Raw genomic sequence first — 16,757 nt, forward strand, 5'->3', positions numbered from 1 at the left:
TGAGACCACACTTGGAATACAGCATCTAGTTTTGGTCACCATGATATGAAAAAGAGGTTTAGGCCCTGGGATGTATGCAGAGAAGAGAAGTATGCAGCAAAAGGGATAAGGTGTCTGGAGGCTAAATCGCATGATGAAGAGTTGAGGGAGCTGAATATGTCTAATCTATCAGAGAAGGTTTAAAGGGGACATGATAGATGTCTTCCAATACTTGAGGGGCTGCCAGAGCCAAGAGGGGGTTTACTTATTCTCCAAAGCATCTGAGGGCCAGGCAAGGCAAGAAGTCATGGGTGCAAGCTTCTTAGAGAGAGATCCAGCCTGGAATTAAGGAGAAATTTTTGCATCACCAACATCCAATGACGGATATGGCACAAGAAGAAGAAAAGGACCAAGTGGAATAGCTTGCCTCCCAGAGTTATGGGTGCTCCATCACTAGAGCTGTTCAAAAATAGATTGGACAACAATTTGACTGGGGTGGTGCAAGGCTCCTGCTGTGATCAGGGGGTGATTAGAAGGCCTCTGAGACCTTCCAACCTTTGGATTCTGTGTTCTATGACTGAATGTTGAGGACAAAAACCCGAACTCTAAGAGCAGTTCAACTATGGAACCAATTAACCAGGGTTTTTGTCACTAGTTACGTTTACCACATCTGTCTGAGGTGCTTTAATCTGGATGCTTGTACTGAACAGGAGAGTTGGGCTAAATGGCCTAAATAGACCCTCCATTTCAATGATTCTATACCACTACATTATCTGAGGTCACAGGAAGTCAAGGCAGAGTGTGAGCCTGGGTAGCAAGTAGTTGTTCTATACTACTGAATGGCTATTATCAATTATATACAACCTTCCAATTCACAGACAGAATACTTCTCAATGTCAGCTGTTGAGCACCTGCATCTGGCTAATTTCATGCCTATTGGAAACAAAATACTGGACAAGATCACCATCTCTTAAATTTAATGTATTGATTACTTTTGGATTCATTCTGCTAACAGGAGGGAGGCTGTGGCGGGGGGGGAGAAGGACTCATCAAGGTTTGGTGGAAGGATGCAGACGTATTAGATCAGTTCAACCCAAGTGATTAATGGATTCTGATGGGGTCCAGAGGGAGCTTGGGATTTTCCCCTGAGGATCTAGTGGCCAGTTCAATAGAGGACATAGCGACTGTTTATAACAGGCATATGATAAGAGCCTTGGATAAGATTGAACCTGTGTGCTTCTCACTATGCATCAGTCCAGGGGTGTTCCTTGCTTTTCTGGGGGGCTTCAAAACTTAAATTTCAGAAGAGATGCTTAGAGAGCCATTGGAGAATCTTGAACCATGAATCCAAACAAACATGACTAAGAACATGGGGATTATATTAGGGTCACAAGAACAACAAACATATCCTCCATTCTCTGAAAAGGAAAGCGATTCTGAATATAGAAACACTCTGTCAGCACAACCATTATTATTCACAAGAGTACTTTTCGGTGGGGAAAGAAATCTGCCCTGCTGACATAATTATGATTCTAAAAGTTTCTCAACTGGTTTCTACACTTAAGCGACTTAGAGCCTGCAAGGACAAACCAGTGTTTCCTGTTTGAACAAGTATTATTGTTTTAAGGCTTTTTCAAACAAGCATCACATGCAACTTGCAATGGCATTCATCTGAACGATAACTGGGAAGATGGTCGCTCCAAGCAAAATAAATGTGGAGAGCTGCTGAAAAGTATCGACAGAAAGAGAGTAACCAAGAATAAAGAACTGCCTTAATAGTTGCTTTGAAGGGAAAGAGAAAATGAGCTTTAGCTTTCTTTCGTTCATTCCCTGGTTACATGGGAATGGAGATATAGCAGATTTTCATCATTTTGCCCTATAATGCTTTCTCCTTTATTTTGGAATGAATGAACCAAATCACCAAGGACTGAAGTACCATCATTTAATCATTCATATCTATTGTGTGGGCGGGGGGAGGGTGTCAATTTTTTTAAAAAAATCAAGGGATCCCCTCAGGAAGAGTTCATAAAATCAAGATGGTAAGACCATTGATTTTGATTGATGGATGCCATCTTGACTTTTTGATCCCCTTCCTCCAGAGATGGTATTCAGCAGGTTCTGACCAGTTCTGGAGAATCGGTAGCGGAAATTTTGAGTAGTTTGGAGAACCAGCAAATACCACCTCTGACTGGAGATTTTAGTGTCCTTCCCCTGCCATGCCACCAAGCCACACCCACAGAACTGGTAGTAAAAAAAATTTGAACCCCACCATTGCCTTCCTCCATTCATATAACTGCCCTCAGCCTTGGTTTATCGCTCAAAGCTGGAGAGGTTTTGGGGGCAAAGCTGGATTCATTTCAATTTCTATGGGAAAAATAGGAGGAGAGAGTATTAGGTATGTTCATCACGAGTTATTTATGAAGTAATAAAGGAGGGATAAAAATCTAATAAATAATAACAAGATTATTGTCTCTCAGCATGCCTGCATTTTATTTATATGCTGTCTGTATTCAGCATTTTTATTACTTGAAATTTATTATGTGACTTAAAAAGGATTTTACAGCTTATTTGAATTGGATTCAGTCAGAGAAACTTTTTAAAAAAGCAACACAAAGAACAAAGATGCAAAAATGAACAGATTGGGAGAGTAGTGCATTTTATATTTTAGTACGAAAGGAAAGCTAATGCAAGACTGCCCTCTGCCTGTAGCAAGAGCAATAAGAGCAAGATAAATATCTTTAAAATCCTTTTAAACAATTTTTTAATTAAATGCCATGTTCTATAATTTCCTTCTCATTAGTTAGTGAATATACACAATATGAATCTAAGTCAACTGTAATTCTCATGTACTACATAATTATATGAAATCCATTCCTAAATCTTCTCCCCCCCCCCCAAGAAAAATCCTAAAAAAAATTCCAGAAACTTGCATATTTGCCTAAGCAGTAATCCAGAATAGAAGAGACAGTAGTATGATAAGAGATGGGACTTAAGTAAAACAATACTAATAGTATAATTCTCTTGCCACAACAGTCTGTAAACCTGGTATGGGCTGAAATGTTATGTAATAAGTCTCTCCCAGCCAATCCTGGTGTGTTTGTGTGTGGGCACGCGCACACACACTCTTGCCTTCAAGTCAGCCTTGAATCTTAGCAACTACATGGACAATTCCTTGCAGTTAGCAATATTTTCAAAAGTATTTTATACTTGCCGGCTCCATAAAGCTGAGGCTGACTGACCCAAAATCATCCAGCTGGCTTGGGTGGCGAAAGCAGAACTAGAACTCAAGTCTCCTGGTTTCTTGGCTGGTACCCTAACCACTACCTCAACCTGGTGCCCTTTTCATTGTACAGGATTGATATACAAAGAATTCAGGAACATTGGCTGACTGCAGAGTTTAAAGTTTAAAGTAAGTACATCGTATTATCAGGTTGAGTGTATTTCCACAAAGTGTGTTGTTGTTTTGGCTAAATAAACCTAAAGGAATGCATTCATGGCTGGCTAAGGCAGAAGATAAGGAACAGGAACAAGGAAAGTCCAGTGTGGATTGCTAAAATATCTTTCCAGAGGGCAAATGAAGGAGTCCTTTAACCCTCTTCTTTCCTCACGTTGAGCAAAACATTGAGTGTTTCTGTGCAAGTTTACCTTTGCTCTGAAAGAATAAGGAGCTTGCCAAAGCACCATTGAGGAAACCACCACCATTGAACCTGGAGATGGCAGAAGTTCCTAGCCATGGGATTCCAGTCACCCACAGCTCTGGAGCAAACACTGCAAAATTCTTCTCACAACTCCTCTGGAGGAGTAGCTGAACTGAAAGTTCTTTGGCTCCGTCTACAAAAATCTCTGAAAGTAGCAGAGCATTGTGAGATCACGCAGGCATGGCACCAACCTCATGAAATAGGCCTGAATTTTTAGATTGATACTTGCCTTAGCTTGTAGTTTTGATGCTTTTTTGTAGCAGCTATTTCTTTAGAAAACATTTGTCCTCTTTTTTTAATGTCTAATTTTCTAAATTATGTCCGTCTATTCCAGGTCTCGTAAAAGGGATATTCCTGTAATATGTGTAGTTTCAATATAATGAAGGAACAGCTAGAGATATATTCTGTGTGATATATTAACATATATAAAAGTGAACCAATCTATTAGCATCAAAGGTGAAAATTTGGGGAATTGTCCCAGCAATTACAGTGATTAAGAGTTAATACTTATTCCCCTTTGTTTCCATAATTTTTTAATTTGAATTGCTCACACAAAATATCGTGTAGAGGTAGTCCTTGACCTAACTGGTTGCTGGGACCAGAATTTCTGATGCTAGGCAAGGCAGTTGTTAAGTGAATCATATCCAATTTTATAACTGTTTTGCCAGTTAAGTAAATTACTACAGTGAAATGAATCAGTCATTAAGCAAATCCAGCTCTATCAAATGACTTTGTTGGAAATTGGCTGGGAAGATTGCAAATGGTTATTACATGATCCAGGGATGCTGCAATACATGCCGATTGCCAAGCATCTGAATTTTGATTACATGACCATGGGGATGCTGTGATAGCTGTGTGAGAAACAGTTGTCACATTTTTCAGTGGCTTTGTAACTTTGAACAGTCACTAAACCAATGATTGCAAGTTGAGGATACTCGCACTTAAATTCTTAAAGCACTTTTTATACTGGTGATGCTCAGAAATCAGCATGAATGATAAAGAATGTGGTTGCTATACTAAGTGAAAGTTGGTACCAATTATCCTTACTCTTAATCTTATGGCTAAACTTAGACTTCCTTCTTTCTTTCCCACATTCTTTTTGTTACATTGTGTGTGCTGGAGAGTTCTAGACCATCAAAGTCTCACCTATTATTTTTTTTTGTTCTTAAAAAAATGATGAGCTATTTTTTTCCCTTATGCATTAACATTAATATGCTACATTTGTATTCAAATGTATTTATCAGAAATAAGGCAACTTAAATTTTTATCTAAAAAGAAAATGTTATGTCACACATAACATATGCTAAAGGTAGATAATCGTACATTTCTATAGGCAAGTATGTTTTTAATAAGAATAAACTTTATTAGGACAATTGGCCATTTAGGTAGTTCTTAATTACTGACTGCAAAAAAAAAAACATCAAAAAAACCATAACAACTTCATTGCAAAAATGCAATTGTTCAGTGGATTATCACATGACCATGACTTGTAACTTTCTGCCACCTTCCCCATTGAGTGTTGTTGTTGGAAAGTGGCTGTGATCATGGCGGTGATCACATGGTGATCACTTACGGTAACTTCTGGATGCTGCAACTATTGTTAATGCATGCTGGTTGCCAAGTGTCCAAATTGTGTTCGCGTGACTGCTGGCATCCTATAATAGGCACAATTTCATGGACAGGTGGTCTCTTTTTTCATCATGTGCCATAACTTTGCACAGTTACTGAATGAGTGATCAATAAGTGAGAACTACCTGCATTATTTTAATGTTGTCAAATAATGAAAATATGATTTTCCCACGGAAAGCATGCAGCTGGTCATGTACATATGACTATTGTTTAAATACTCCTGGTATGAAAATGGAGCATTTCTAAGAGCAGTTAAGATAGTATTAAGATTACTGCTAGCATACTTTAACAAATTATACATCAATAATGAAGCCTCAGAAAAATATAGTTCATGTCCCTTGAAAATCTACCAAGTCTAGAGATCTGAAAAATTTATTCACGCATACATATTTTGCAACATATATTTTGCAACTTTGCTTTAATATTTCCAAAATAATTTCAATACACTGCTGATATAGCTCATTAATTTTTGATGTGATAGTTGTAGTCCCAAAGTTACACTGTATAAAAATGCTACCAAAATCTTAAAGAAAACCTTGTGGAGGTTTACCCTCAAGGAAAGTAACATCAGGATTGTAACATCCTGAAGTAACATCATGATTGGCCCACCTCAATCCAGATTCAAAGACAATCTCTCTCAGACCACTAAAAGGGCTAGCTATCTCTCATTATCTTTTTATAAATGTCTTAGCATGATTTGGATAGACACTCTAATACATGAAATACTGGATCAAATGGAATTTTGCTTGGATTATAAAACAGAATTGTGATAACAGAATGAAAATAAAAAGATCACAATGACAGATGAAGAATGCTACATTACACCACGGACATACCTGCCTTGAAAATTTATTAAAAATCAAAGAATACAAAACTTCACATAAAAATATGTATTTTTAGCTTCCCACATTGTTATTACACACAAAAATGAACATGATATTTAGCAGTCATCCAGAGGCATAGAACACAACTAGCATGATAGCCAGTGCAATTTATGGTTAATCATGACTGAATGGAACATGGTATCTGCTTCTTTTATGTCTATCCTGCTTTTGAATGGAACTATTTAGAACATCAATATTTCAATAATGTAGATTCAGAATCAATATTGCTAACATGTAGAACGATTATAGGTTTATAATCAGCCCTTGAATGGTTTATTCAAGTTTCGATCCCTTCCTATACCAAATTCTACTATGAGCCTTTCATAAGGTTTGAAAAATAATCAAAAACATCGATTCCATTTTCAAGCAGAGCTGAAGTTTTGGCAATTCGCAGTTTGTTTGCTCTTTATTTGTTATCCAATTACTGTTCACCTGAAGAATTAACAATCAGAGGTTGATATTATCAAATGTTGCTTTGGAGAAGGAATTTTGAGGAGATGCTTTTTTTAAAAGGTGGGTAGCATACTTAAGGGGCTTCAGTATGGGATTGGGGACCTAAAAACCAGTGTATATCTAGAACATAGTTTTAAGATTCAAGAGTCATTTCCAGAGGAAATAATATATAATCTGTGATAAGGAGTATGACAGGGCAACTTGCAGGTAGAGATACAACCGTACTGTACGTTTTCAGTAACTTTCAGGTTCATATTTCCCTTAAATTTGCAAACTTTATATATCTTTCCATACAGATACTGATTAGTATAGTAAACCTTGTATTTTATGCCTGTCTTTCTGATTACCTTACAATCAATTTAAAAGATAAAATTAGATCAAGATGAATTGTAGTCAAAATATGTGCTACTCTGCTTTGGAATGTTGCAATCTTTTCTCTCATGATATTCAAAGGCCTTGCATTTGTTTTGAAAAAAATTCTCTAGCATGTGCTACATCAATTTTCAACCATTCTGTGTCAAACATTCACTGCTTTAAAAAATCATTTCTATGTACAATTTAAGATGTCAGAATTTCTTCAAGCAGAATTACTTAACACAATGCTTTCCAAATTTTAAGAACCTGTATTTTAACAAAGGGAAGGGGCGGGGAAGGAAGCATAAAAAGATGGAGTAAGTGATATTAAGAAACATGGTACTTTTTAAATGCAGGGTAGGTTGTATACACAATTTGGGGCTTTAAAATAAAACAAATATGTTGCCATGATGATACACACTTGCATAGTATATCTGTATGCATCTTTAAATCAGTTGCTTGCCGTACAGATTATCTCAATACCACTGGATGGGCTGTGTCTTTACAAAACAAGAGGCTAACACTTCAGAATGCATAGAGAAGCCAGAAGATACATTTTAGGTAGATGCTCTCAACAGAACTAATGCAGGCTGCTAATCAGATTCCTGAATGGAATCACTACACATTCCTTTCTCCACATTCTTCAAGTTGGATGCTTTATTTAACAATGGCCCAAGCAATCAGAAGGTAAATATAATTGATGAACTGGTACAGTATCTGTAATTTTCAGTTAAGGATCAGGGAGATATATAAACACGCACCACCACACACACATTACATACACACACATATATCCCTGACACTTTTCTGAATATGCATATACATATACATTATACATGTACATGTACATATACATATATACATATACACCAATCTTGATTTTAACAGTAATTTATGTCCAGCTGTAGCAAATAAGCTGAAGATTCAAATTTTTGTACATGATCCTCACTAAACATGAGATTTGTAAGAGCATTAGATGGCATTTTATCTCATACGATTGAATTTAGCATTACATGCCAGACTAGTAAGGTAACTAGTTAAAATGCCTTTTAACTCAATCATTATTATAAATACTTAAGCCAGACCAACAGTTCTTCTACAAATTAGGAAGCTTCCAATAGTATTAGCTTGATGTGTTAAAATTGATTGCTTAGCTAATCCACTAGAAACATGAACCCAACTTAGAAAATGCAACTTGGGAAAGGATCTGTAAAAAAAAATTATCTGTCTCACACACACACATACAGACATAAACAGATCTGTGTGCATATGTGCACACCCTCAGTTTCATAAAGATTTTCATGATTAAAACATTCCAAGTTATTGCACGTTATGTTTGATGTGAGTAAGGCAACAAAACCATTTTTAGAAGGAATGGGAAGGTGGTGAACAATGCCACAAATAAAGTTTTGTAATGGAAAGTAACATTCAAGCAACCCATTATCCTTCCAAGAAAACAAAACAACCAATTATGAACAAATGCAGCTACAGCAAAGTGCCACAGCGTTTATGGTCCTCCCAATAATCTTACCAGAGCTGTTTCAGCACTGTAATAATCATGGATAGGCAGAAGACAAACTTCCACAGTTAATAAGGCTTCACGATAAGCACAATTATTTCTTTTTAAGATGGACTCCACCACCACACACGAAACATGCAAACATTGGATGCAGATATTTGGCAACATCCACAGACAGATGTACTCAGTGCTGGTCTCAAATCCTCCCAGAGCAGTATCACACACACTGCATTAGTCTAAAGAGGATTCTGAAGTTGGCCATTATCTGCTAAGGCTAATAGGCAAACTGTCCCTGTACTTCTTTCTCCTCCAAATATTACGGTTGTGTTGGTGATGACCTCTGTTGCTAACTGGCTGCCTTACAGCTCCATTACTGGCAGAATTGTATCCACTGCCTTGATTATGAGCTCCTTTCACAGTAAATTTCACTCCATTGTGCTGCTGAAAACAAAGAAAATAGTTAATATTACTGCCAACTATTTAATATTATTGCCAATGCTTCAATAATGTTGTCTCGTGCAGTCTCTAAATAATGAATTTATACTTATGAAAAAATAATATAGCATTCAGACGTCTACAGTACAACTACAATTTAAGGAAAGTTACATTCAGAAAAATTAAAACAGTACTAAATTACTTCAAAGAATTCCATGAGAAGAGCCAACCAAAGAAGATATTAGGTATGCTCTTTCTGAATTTTAAAGGATCATTTCTCATCTACTGCACTGCAATTTTTAGGGGAGGAGACAAATGCAGGGGTGGGATTCAATTTGTTTAACAACTGGTTCTGTGGGCATGGCTTAGTTGGTGGGTGTGGCTTGGTGGTCATGTGACTGGATGGGTATGCTTGGTGGTCATGTAATTGGCTGGGCGTGGCCTACTCAATATCACTCATATCGAGGCACGCATCTCCTCGCCTGGCCTCTCATGACTGTGGGGATGCTGCAACAGTCGTAAGTGTGAAAAATAGTCATAAGTGCCACTGTAACTTTGAATGGTCATTCCACACAAGCAAAGTACCAGCAAAGAAGGGGAAAAAAACTCCAGAGAAGTTCCTGAGACAGGAAGTCTAGTCCTGCCAAGAATGTAATAAGGGTTAGCGGAGAGGCAGTTTCTGTAAGAAACACCAGAATGTTTCCTTCCTGCCTTCCTTACAGGATTAGGCCAGTAATTTCTTCTAACATCCGGTTCTAGCGAATAGGTGCGAATCTATAGAATCCCAACCCTGGATATATGAGACCAATTTATAAAATATTTCATTTTTCAACCATGCTGAGTTTGTTTGAAACAATTGTTTTACATTTTAAGTATGAGACATTTCATCATCCATTTTTTATGAGGGGACATATTACTTTTTATGTTAACATTCATTGCTGTGATTTCATTAATTTATATTTTTTTATTCATAGGCTGACTTACAAGAAACTTACCAGCAAAGACAAGATACAAATAATTGAGACAGAGTGGCACCCTAACTCTAATCCTCTGTGATCTAAATTACTGGACAACTTACAGCACAACACCCCATTAATCTGAATATTTTAGACATTGTTTTCTGGGTCCAATGACATTATGAAATTATTAATGCTGTATATACTTTTATATATTCATATATTATATATTTATATATACTTTTGCTTTAAAGAGTTAGAATAGATTTATATTATTCAAAGATGAAAACTGAAGAGATTTGCATGCCAAAAACTGAAATGCGTAAGTTTTATCATGTAACTTAATCTAATTATTACCATTAACTTAGTGTAATAATGGATTATCAGCGACAGCGACATTACCTTTATTACAGGTTGATGGGGCAAGATCCTATTTCATAACTGAATAACATTATAGAAAGTAATTTTGTACAAAAATAGCTAGTCCTTCAATCAAAATGAGGAATTAAGAATGAATACTTACCTCTGAGTTGTCTACATTTTCTTGTGAAATAATAATTAATGAAAGAGGTACTTAATTACAAGTGTTAATAAAATAGCAGAAGATTTTATGCTGCTTTATATAAATATATTTAACTGGATTCCATTTATGATAAGAGCTTTTAATTAAAGGTTTAAATAAGGCTAAATGTTTGTGATCAAGAAACTCTCTGGAACTTGAAGCTTAACAACTATCGACTTATTGCAAATGTGCCTTTTTTGTGAGGATGTTACCTACAGTGTATCAAACCCTTGAAAGACATTTTTAATTGGAGCCATTTCACTTTGGTTTTATGCCTAGATCTGGAACAGAATCAGCTTTAATCATCCTGATAGATTGCTTTTTTGGAAAGAGAGATAATGAAAGCTTGTACTTTTTGGTATCTTAGCATTTTAATAATGGTGATTGTTCATGTTGAATTTCTTTTGCTAAGTAGGAGTCAGAATCAGTTTTCAGAAAACTACACTGAATGACTGCACCTTGGCCCTGGAAACTAAGTTGTGACATTCCGCAGCATCCCTTCTGTCCTCAATTCTTTTCAACTTTTATAAGCCACCACTGGGAATAATTATTCAAAACTAGAATAAAGTTTTTATCAATATTCATTGAAATAGGGGGTCTGCAGCAGTTTGGATTCAAACACAAGTTCTTTAAAGAAATGATGTCTTTTTCGAAGATTGATCACTATAATAACTAATAATGGAAGAACTGACCTCAATGGCAAGAAGTGCCCTTGCCTACTCTACCTACTCCCAGAGAAGCATAACTTGACCACTGAATTTACACCTTGGTAAACTCAAGTTTGGATTATTACAGTAAATGACAGATAAATATATATTTAAGGTTAGTCACAACTAATTTGTTAAAAAGGTAGCTAGGAATTTAAATAATAGAATCACAGAATTGGAAGAAGCTACTTAAGCAATTTCTTTTTCTTTGTGAATGAATCCAAATTAAAACACTATGGCAAATGAATGTCAGTTCTTGACTTATTTACATATATCCACTGAAGAAGAGTTTACCCCCTCCTTGGTTAATAATATCCAGGCTTTATTGTAGAATTTTTTCCCTAACATCTAAACATCCCCTAACATTTCCTAGTCTTTTTCCTAACACAGCCTTTCTACTGTCTCAGACATTTCATGGCATACTAATGAGTAAGTCTTCTCTCTTTTTTGTGTGTTATACTAGGTATCCTATTCAGAGATAAAGTCATTTGCAAATCTGTTAAGCCTTCATTCCACCTTTTCATCTAACCTACTGTACAGCGAAATGAGACAACTCACATCCACCTGGTTGCAGGACACCTCGCTCCAGCCAATTTGCCAAGGGGACAACTAACCATGAGCCTGGAGAGGATTTTCCCCCAAGCCTGGGCATAATTGGCAGCTTGCCAGCCTGGATGCGGATAAAAGTCCCCAAGCTCAGACTGGTCTGTGTGTCTGTACGCGCATGCAGAACTATGGCTTCCACTTAGCCCGCCTTTCATGGGAGGTGGGGTGTGCTAAAAAGCGAGAAGTCGTCTTTGGAGTAAGAGTGTGAGCTGGCAGGAACTTCCACTTCCCTTAAGCCAGGCCAGCATTGGAAACCAGAGCTTGCACAGGGGTGGGATTCAAATTTCTTAGCAGCCGAGTCTGTAGGTGTGGCCTAATTTGCAGGTATGGCTTGGTAGTCATGTGATCGGGTAGGCGAGACTTGCTGACTGGGCGTGGCTTGGCAGTCACGTGACCAACTGGGCGTGGCATGGTGGTCACATGACAGTAGTGTAACAAATTTTAATTTATGTATTTGTTTTTAAGTATCTGTTCTGTTTTTGATTACTAAAAACAAAACCTATACTAAAAAAAATATTAAACATTATTTAAAATATTTTTAATAATTTTTTAGTATCTTTTGTTTTAATTAATCATAAAAACAGAACAGATACTAAAAACATAAATACATAATTTTTTTTTGTTCCACTACTGTTATTGTTACATGTTAACGCTTGTGTTTTTCCTTTGCTTTTTCTTATTAGGAAATTTTTTTTCTCAGATTATTATGTGATAATATGGTTTAGAATATTCCAAGTATTCTGAATATTTATTTTTTATTCAATTACTAAGAAATCATGTCAGAAAGATGCTTTTGGTATTCTATATATATACATGGCCATCCTTGCACAAGAAAGTACATAAACATTTCTTCAGAAAAAGAGTATCATGTATTAAATGAATAAGTAATACGGTCGTAGTTTGGCAAAATCCAGACCATTGTTTCTTTCAATATTGCTAGCTGAATATTTTTTCCATCAATTTCTGTTTTCTTAGCTTGATCATATTTTTCTGATATCTTAATACTATGGCTTGACAAATCTAACACTTTTGGAGAAAGCAAAGTGTTAGCAATCTGCTGTTTTTGCTGCCAAAGCTGGTTTTCTGGCAGTGCTGCTCCTTGGATTTGAATGGGAGCACTACGGAATGACCCATGAGTTTTGGATGGTCAGAGACCTATTTGGGGAGTCTTGAAGATTCCAGTTCCCTCTGGAAGCAATCGGAAAATCATTGGGGGGGGATCCATCTTCCTGTCAGCAGTTTCATTTGCCTGAGTTTTTAACATTAAGATTTTGAATTTATTGTTTTACATTGTTTTTTGCTCTTAAAAATTGACAGTGGACCAGCAGATGCTGATTTATTTCAAGCCTTTGCTGTACTCTTTTTTCCCTTTTCTTTCTTATTAATTTATGTTGCTCTGAATACTCTTTTTGTTCTTTGTATATTTGCCTTCATTTGTAACCTTTCTTCTCTCTGTATTTCTGTATCGTAAAGCACTTTCATTTGATTTACATTAATATTGGACTCTCACCACAGGATTTTGGTACTTTTTGAATTTATAAAATATTTGCAGTTTATCTCTCTTTTAAATTTTTCTTTTAACCTTGCATTGAAATATTCAGATAATATCATTCTTGTTTCCTTCTGCTTCAGTGTTTTTGGTTCCCTGATCAAGTTACACAGAGTAGCAATGGATCAAGATGGCATTAAGTAACAAATATGGATATTTGTTTTTAGGATGAATTAGTTTAACTTTTGGGACAATTTGGGATAGATAGGATGCTGTGACAAACTTTCGATGTGTGGATTACAATAACAGTTTAACAGTTTTGAAACCTTATCCTTGTCTTTATTATTATTGTTATTGAAGGTTAACTATTTTGTCATTAATATAGTATATAGGACAGGTCAATAATTTGCAGATAGATTTATTAGCTTAAAATTTGGGGGACAGCCTGTTTCATATTGGGAACCAATATTGTAGTAATGTATATCGGTATTCAATTATGGGAATAACGCGTTGATTTTTTTTCTTTTTGATGCACTTTTTTAGTGTCTTAATTGTTTTGTTCTTTTGTTTTTTGTCTTTAAAAAAAATTCTTGGAGTTTTGTATTTTAACTTTCTTTTGAATAAAATAGAATAAAATGAAATAAAATCAGATAGGAATCTTGAAATTTCCAGTACGGTTAGTTATCCTAGCTAACAAGATTTTTGAGGTTTGCTATACTGATTTAAAATTACTTTTCTTGGAATTGTTCATTTTCATCTATTTCAATCATTCTACAAATTGCTCTCTTTGTATCTAATTCAGTAGTTTTTTTTCTCTTCGGTAATGTACTTGTTTACTATTTTCAAAATGCGTGAGAAAATTAAACAGAGGTGGTTTCACATACCTGATTATTCGTGGCCATAATCAATGCTCTTGCAGGCACAGACTGATTTTTACCACTTGGCATAGTTAATGCCGGATGTATTCCAGCCGTGAGTGGAGATGGTGCTTGCAGGCTGAAGTGGTATATATTAGGAGTTGTGCAAGGTGGAGTATCAGAATCCTTCATGTTACATAAAAGGAGAAAATATGGGATTTTATTTTATATATAAAGAACCTGTGTTGACACATTTAAAGCAGGATGATTTTGCACTGAACATGTTACAGAAATAATCTCTCTGGAGGAAAAAGAATATTTTGCAAAAATAACTGTTTCTGACCTTCCATTACTAGACTGGAAAAACAAGTTAAATAAGTGCAGTTCCTAACATTAGCCAGTAGCTATTCTCCTCATTAGGCAAAACTACAACTGATTTTTCATATCAAGACTGGGCTAGCGAGAAATTTTTTTTATCGCATGTGCTACTTGCTACATTTCAATCAGCAGTCATAATATCATTTGTGGAGAAGGCACAATTTATCCAGGCTTCTTTGTTTTCTGTGGTATCTATCTGTCTTTAAGGACCCACTATGGAATTGTTTCCACACATGTAAATGTTTTTAAAAACTAAAAAATATTTTAGAGTAAAATTGTAAACATGTAATAATTGTATTTGCGATCTTATAAAATAGCTTGTAATCGTATTCAGATATTAACTTTCACATGTACGTAGACAGCAGCTTAAATAGCAAAATGATAAAACTTACAACATCACTTCCAGAAAGAGATGATACTGAAGAGGCAGATGAACCTGATGATAATTGTTGCATATCAGTAAATGACAAAGTCAAAGGTTGGTTGTAAAGCAATTCAGCATCTCTATTCTGGGTTGCACTCTCTGAAGATATTGATTCTCTGTCTTTCAGCTGACCATCTGGTGGTACATATGTTTATATGTCAATACATTTCCTTTTCATTTAAAATAAGTATAGCCGTGTTTTGAGTATTGTTAGTTTTACTGAATAAAATGTTGCTGATTAAGTCAGATAGTATATCAAAGATGTTTAAGCCTTAAGTAACGTGCAAATGAACTACAGTATGCATTTTATTATTTCAACAAATTAAAATCAGGGGTCAAATATTCTGCCAGGCATGGATTCACATGTTCATATCAACAAATGATAACAAAGTATTGGGGGAAGTGTTGAAGTACGCTGAATACTGAAACATGGGATAAGAAAATAAAAAAAAACAGAAAAATATGATAAAAATAATATCTCATTTAGTTTTTAGTATCAATATATTTACTTGCCAAGATCAGATGAAAAGTTAGCTTTGTTTCCCCAATTTTTTTTAATCCATGCTCTGTAGTCGATCACTTCTTCTGTCACTTTAATAATTCTACCTAAAGTACTAGAAGAGATGTTGATTAAGATAAGAAATCAAGCCACAACAGTGAAACATTGTTTGTTTGTTTTTAAATCTAAAATTCATTATAGATAACATAAGAGCAAAAAAACTTTTAAAAAGATTTGCACACAGTCAATGTCAATTTCAGGTTTTTAAACTGATATTAGCTCTTCTTTCCAGGGTGCTGTATTACAAGAGGATAAGTATTATGCAGCCCCAAAATTAAATATATATTATACTTCCTGTACATGCCATGATGAGTGAATTCCTTGCTGACTTTTGTTAGCAAGACAGCTTAGCAAGAGGAATTGCTACTTAATGATGGATTCCAGTCAGGTAATCTTTCCAGAACAAGAGAGTGATCAATGATATTATCCACATGACCCCACACAGCAGCTCCTCATGAGTAGACCATGGAGACCATCATTGTTATAGTTGGCTTATGAGTAGAATGGCTGTGAGTTGGAATTTACATCAAGTTCAAACTTGTAAAACAGTCTTTACGGACACATTTCTTGGTCGACCCTTATATCTCAATCACATATAATTTTGGGATTATTTTATTATTTGCATATCGGAGAGATCAAGACCTCTTGGATTGGGAAGATACTATTGCATTCATCAGGTGAGTTCCCCTTTCCTTAAAAAGTGTAAAATTGATTTTCAAGGTCCAAAAAATATAAGATTTGTGGTACTATGCAGCAAAAGGGTGCTTAGTTAATGTATTTTGTGAAGTTAATAATTATTAATGGACCAGAGGAATATGGAAATACAGTTTTGAACTATTTAGAAGATACTTGCTCATGGAAAAATGGAGATTGTTTTGGAGTGGGGTTTCTTAGACGGGATAAAGAAAATGGAGCAGAAAATCCTTAGTGCAATTCAGGTAAAATTTGGGACAGAATGGATCAGAAGCTTAATAAAATTGATACGGTGAATTTATAAAAGAACAAACAAACTGCAGTGGATGTTTATGAAACTAATTTGAAGGGGGACAAATGTAAATTCAATTGGGATCTGATGAATGCTTACTGGAGATAAATATATATTGAATCAGGAAAATGATTTGGATAATTTTTTCCTGTGCATATACAGAAGAGCTTAAGTGTGACTTGAAAGGACTTTTTTAAGAAGTGACAAGAGAAATCTTGTTCAAATTTTAAAATATTTTTGCTTTGAAACACAAATGAGCAGCAAACTATCTCCACAACTTTTT

General features: G+C 35.5%; 1 protein-coding gene across 2 annotated transcripts in view; it reads right to left on the reverse strand.

Annotated features, from left to right (window-relative positions):
• Positions 1-6,139: 6,139 nt before the first annotated feature.
• Positions 6,140-16,757, reverse strand: part of TENT4A (terminal nucleotidyltransferase 4A) — a 38,557-nt gene continuing 27,939 nt past the window's right edge. The window contains exons 9-12 of one of the 2 annotated variants that reach the window (XM_026701001.2): positions 15,444-15,544; positions 14,899-15,065; positions 14,156-14,314; positions 6,140-8,954 (exon numbers count right to left, since the gene is read on the reverse strand). In XM_026701001.2, the coding sequence (XP_026556786.2) occupies positions 8,778-8,954; positions 14,156-14,314; positions 14,899-15,065; positions 15,444-15,544 (604 nt within the window). In that variant the 3' untranslated portion in view covers positions 6,140-8,777. Of the gene's footprint in view, positions 8,958-14,155; positions 14,315-14,898; positions 15,066-15,443; positions 15,545-16,757 lie in introns of both variants that reach the window. The other variant, XM_087930649.1, reaches the window with a different exon arrangement.

Source organism: Pseudonaja textilis, chromosome 3, assembly GCF_049901715.1.
Source record: "Pseudonaja textilis isolate UNSWEBS1 chromosome 3, rPseTex1.2, whole genome shotgun sequence".
Classification (NCBI taxonomy): Eukaryota; Metazoa; Chordata; class Lepidosauria; order Squamata; family Elapidae; genus Pseudonaja; species Pseudonaja textilis.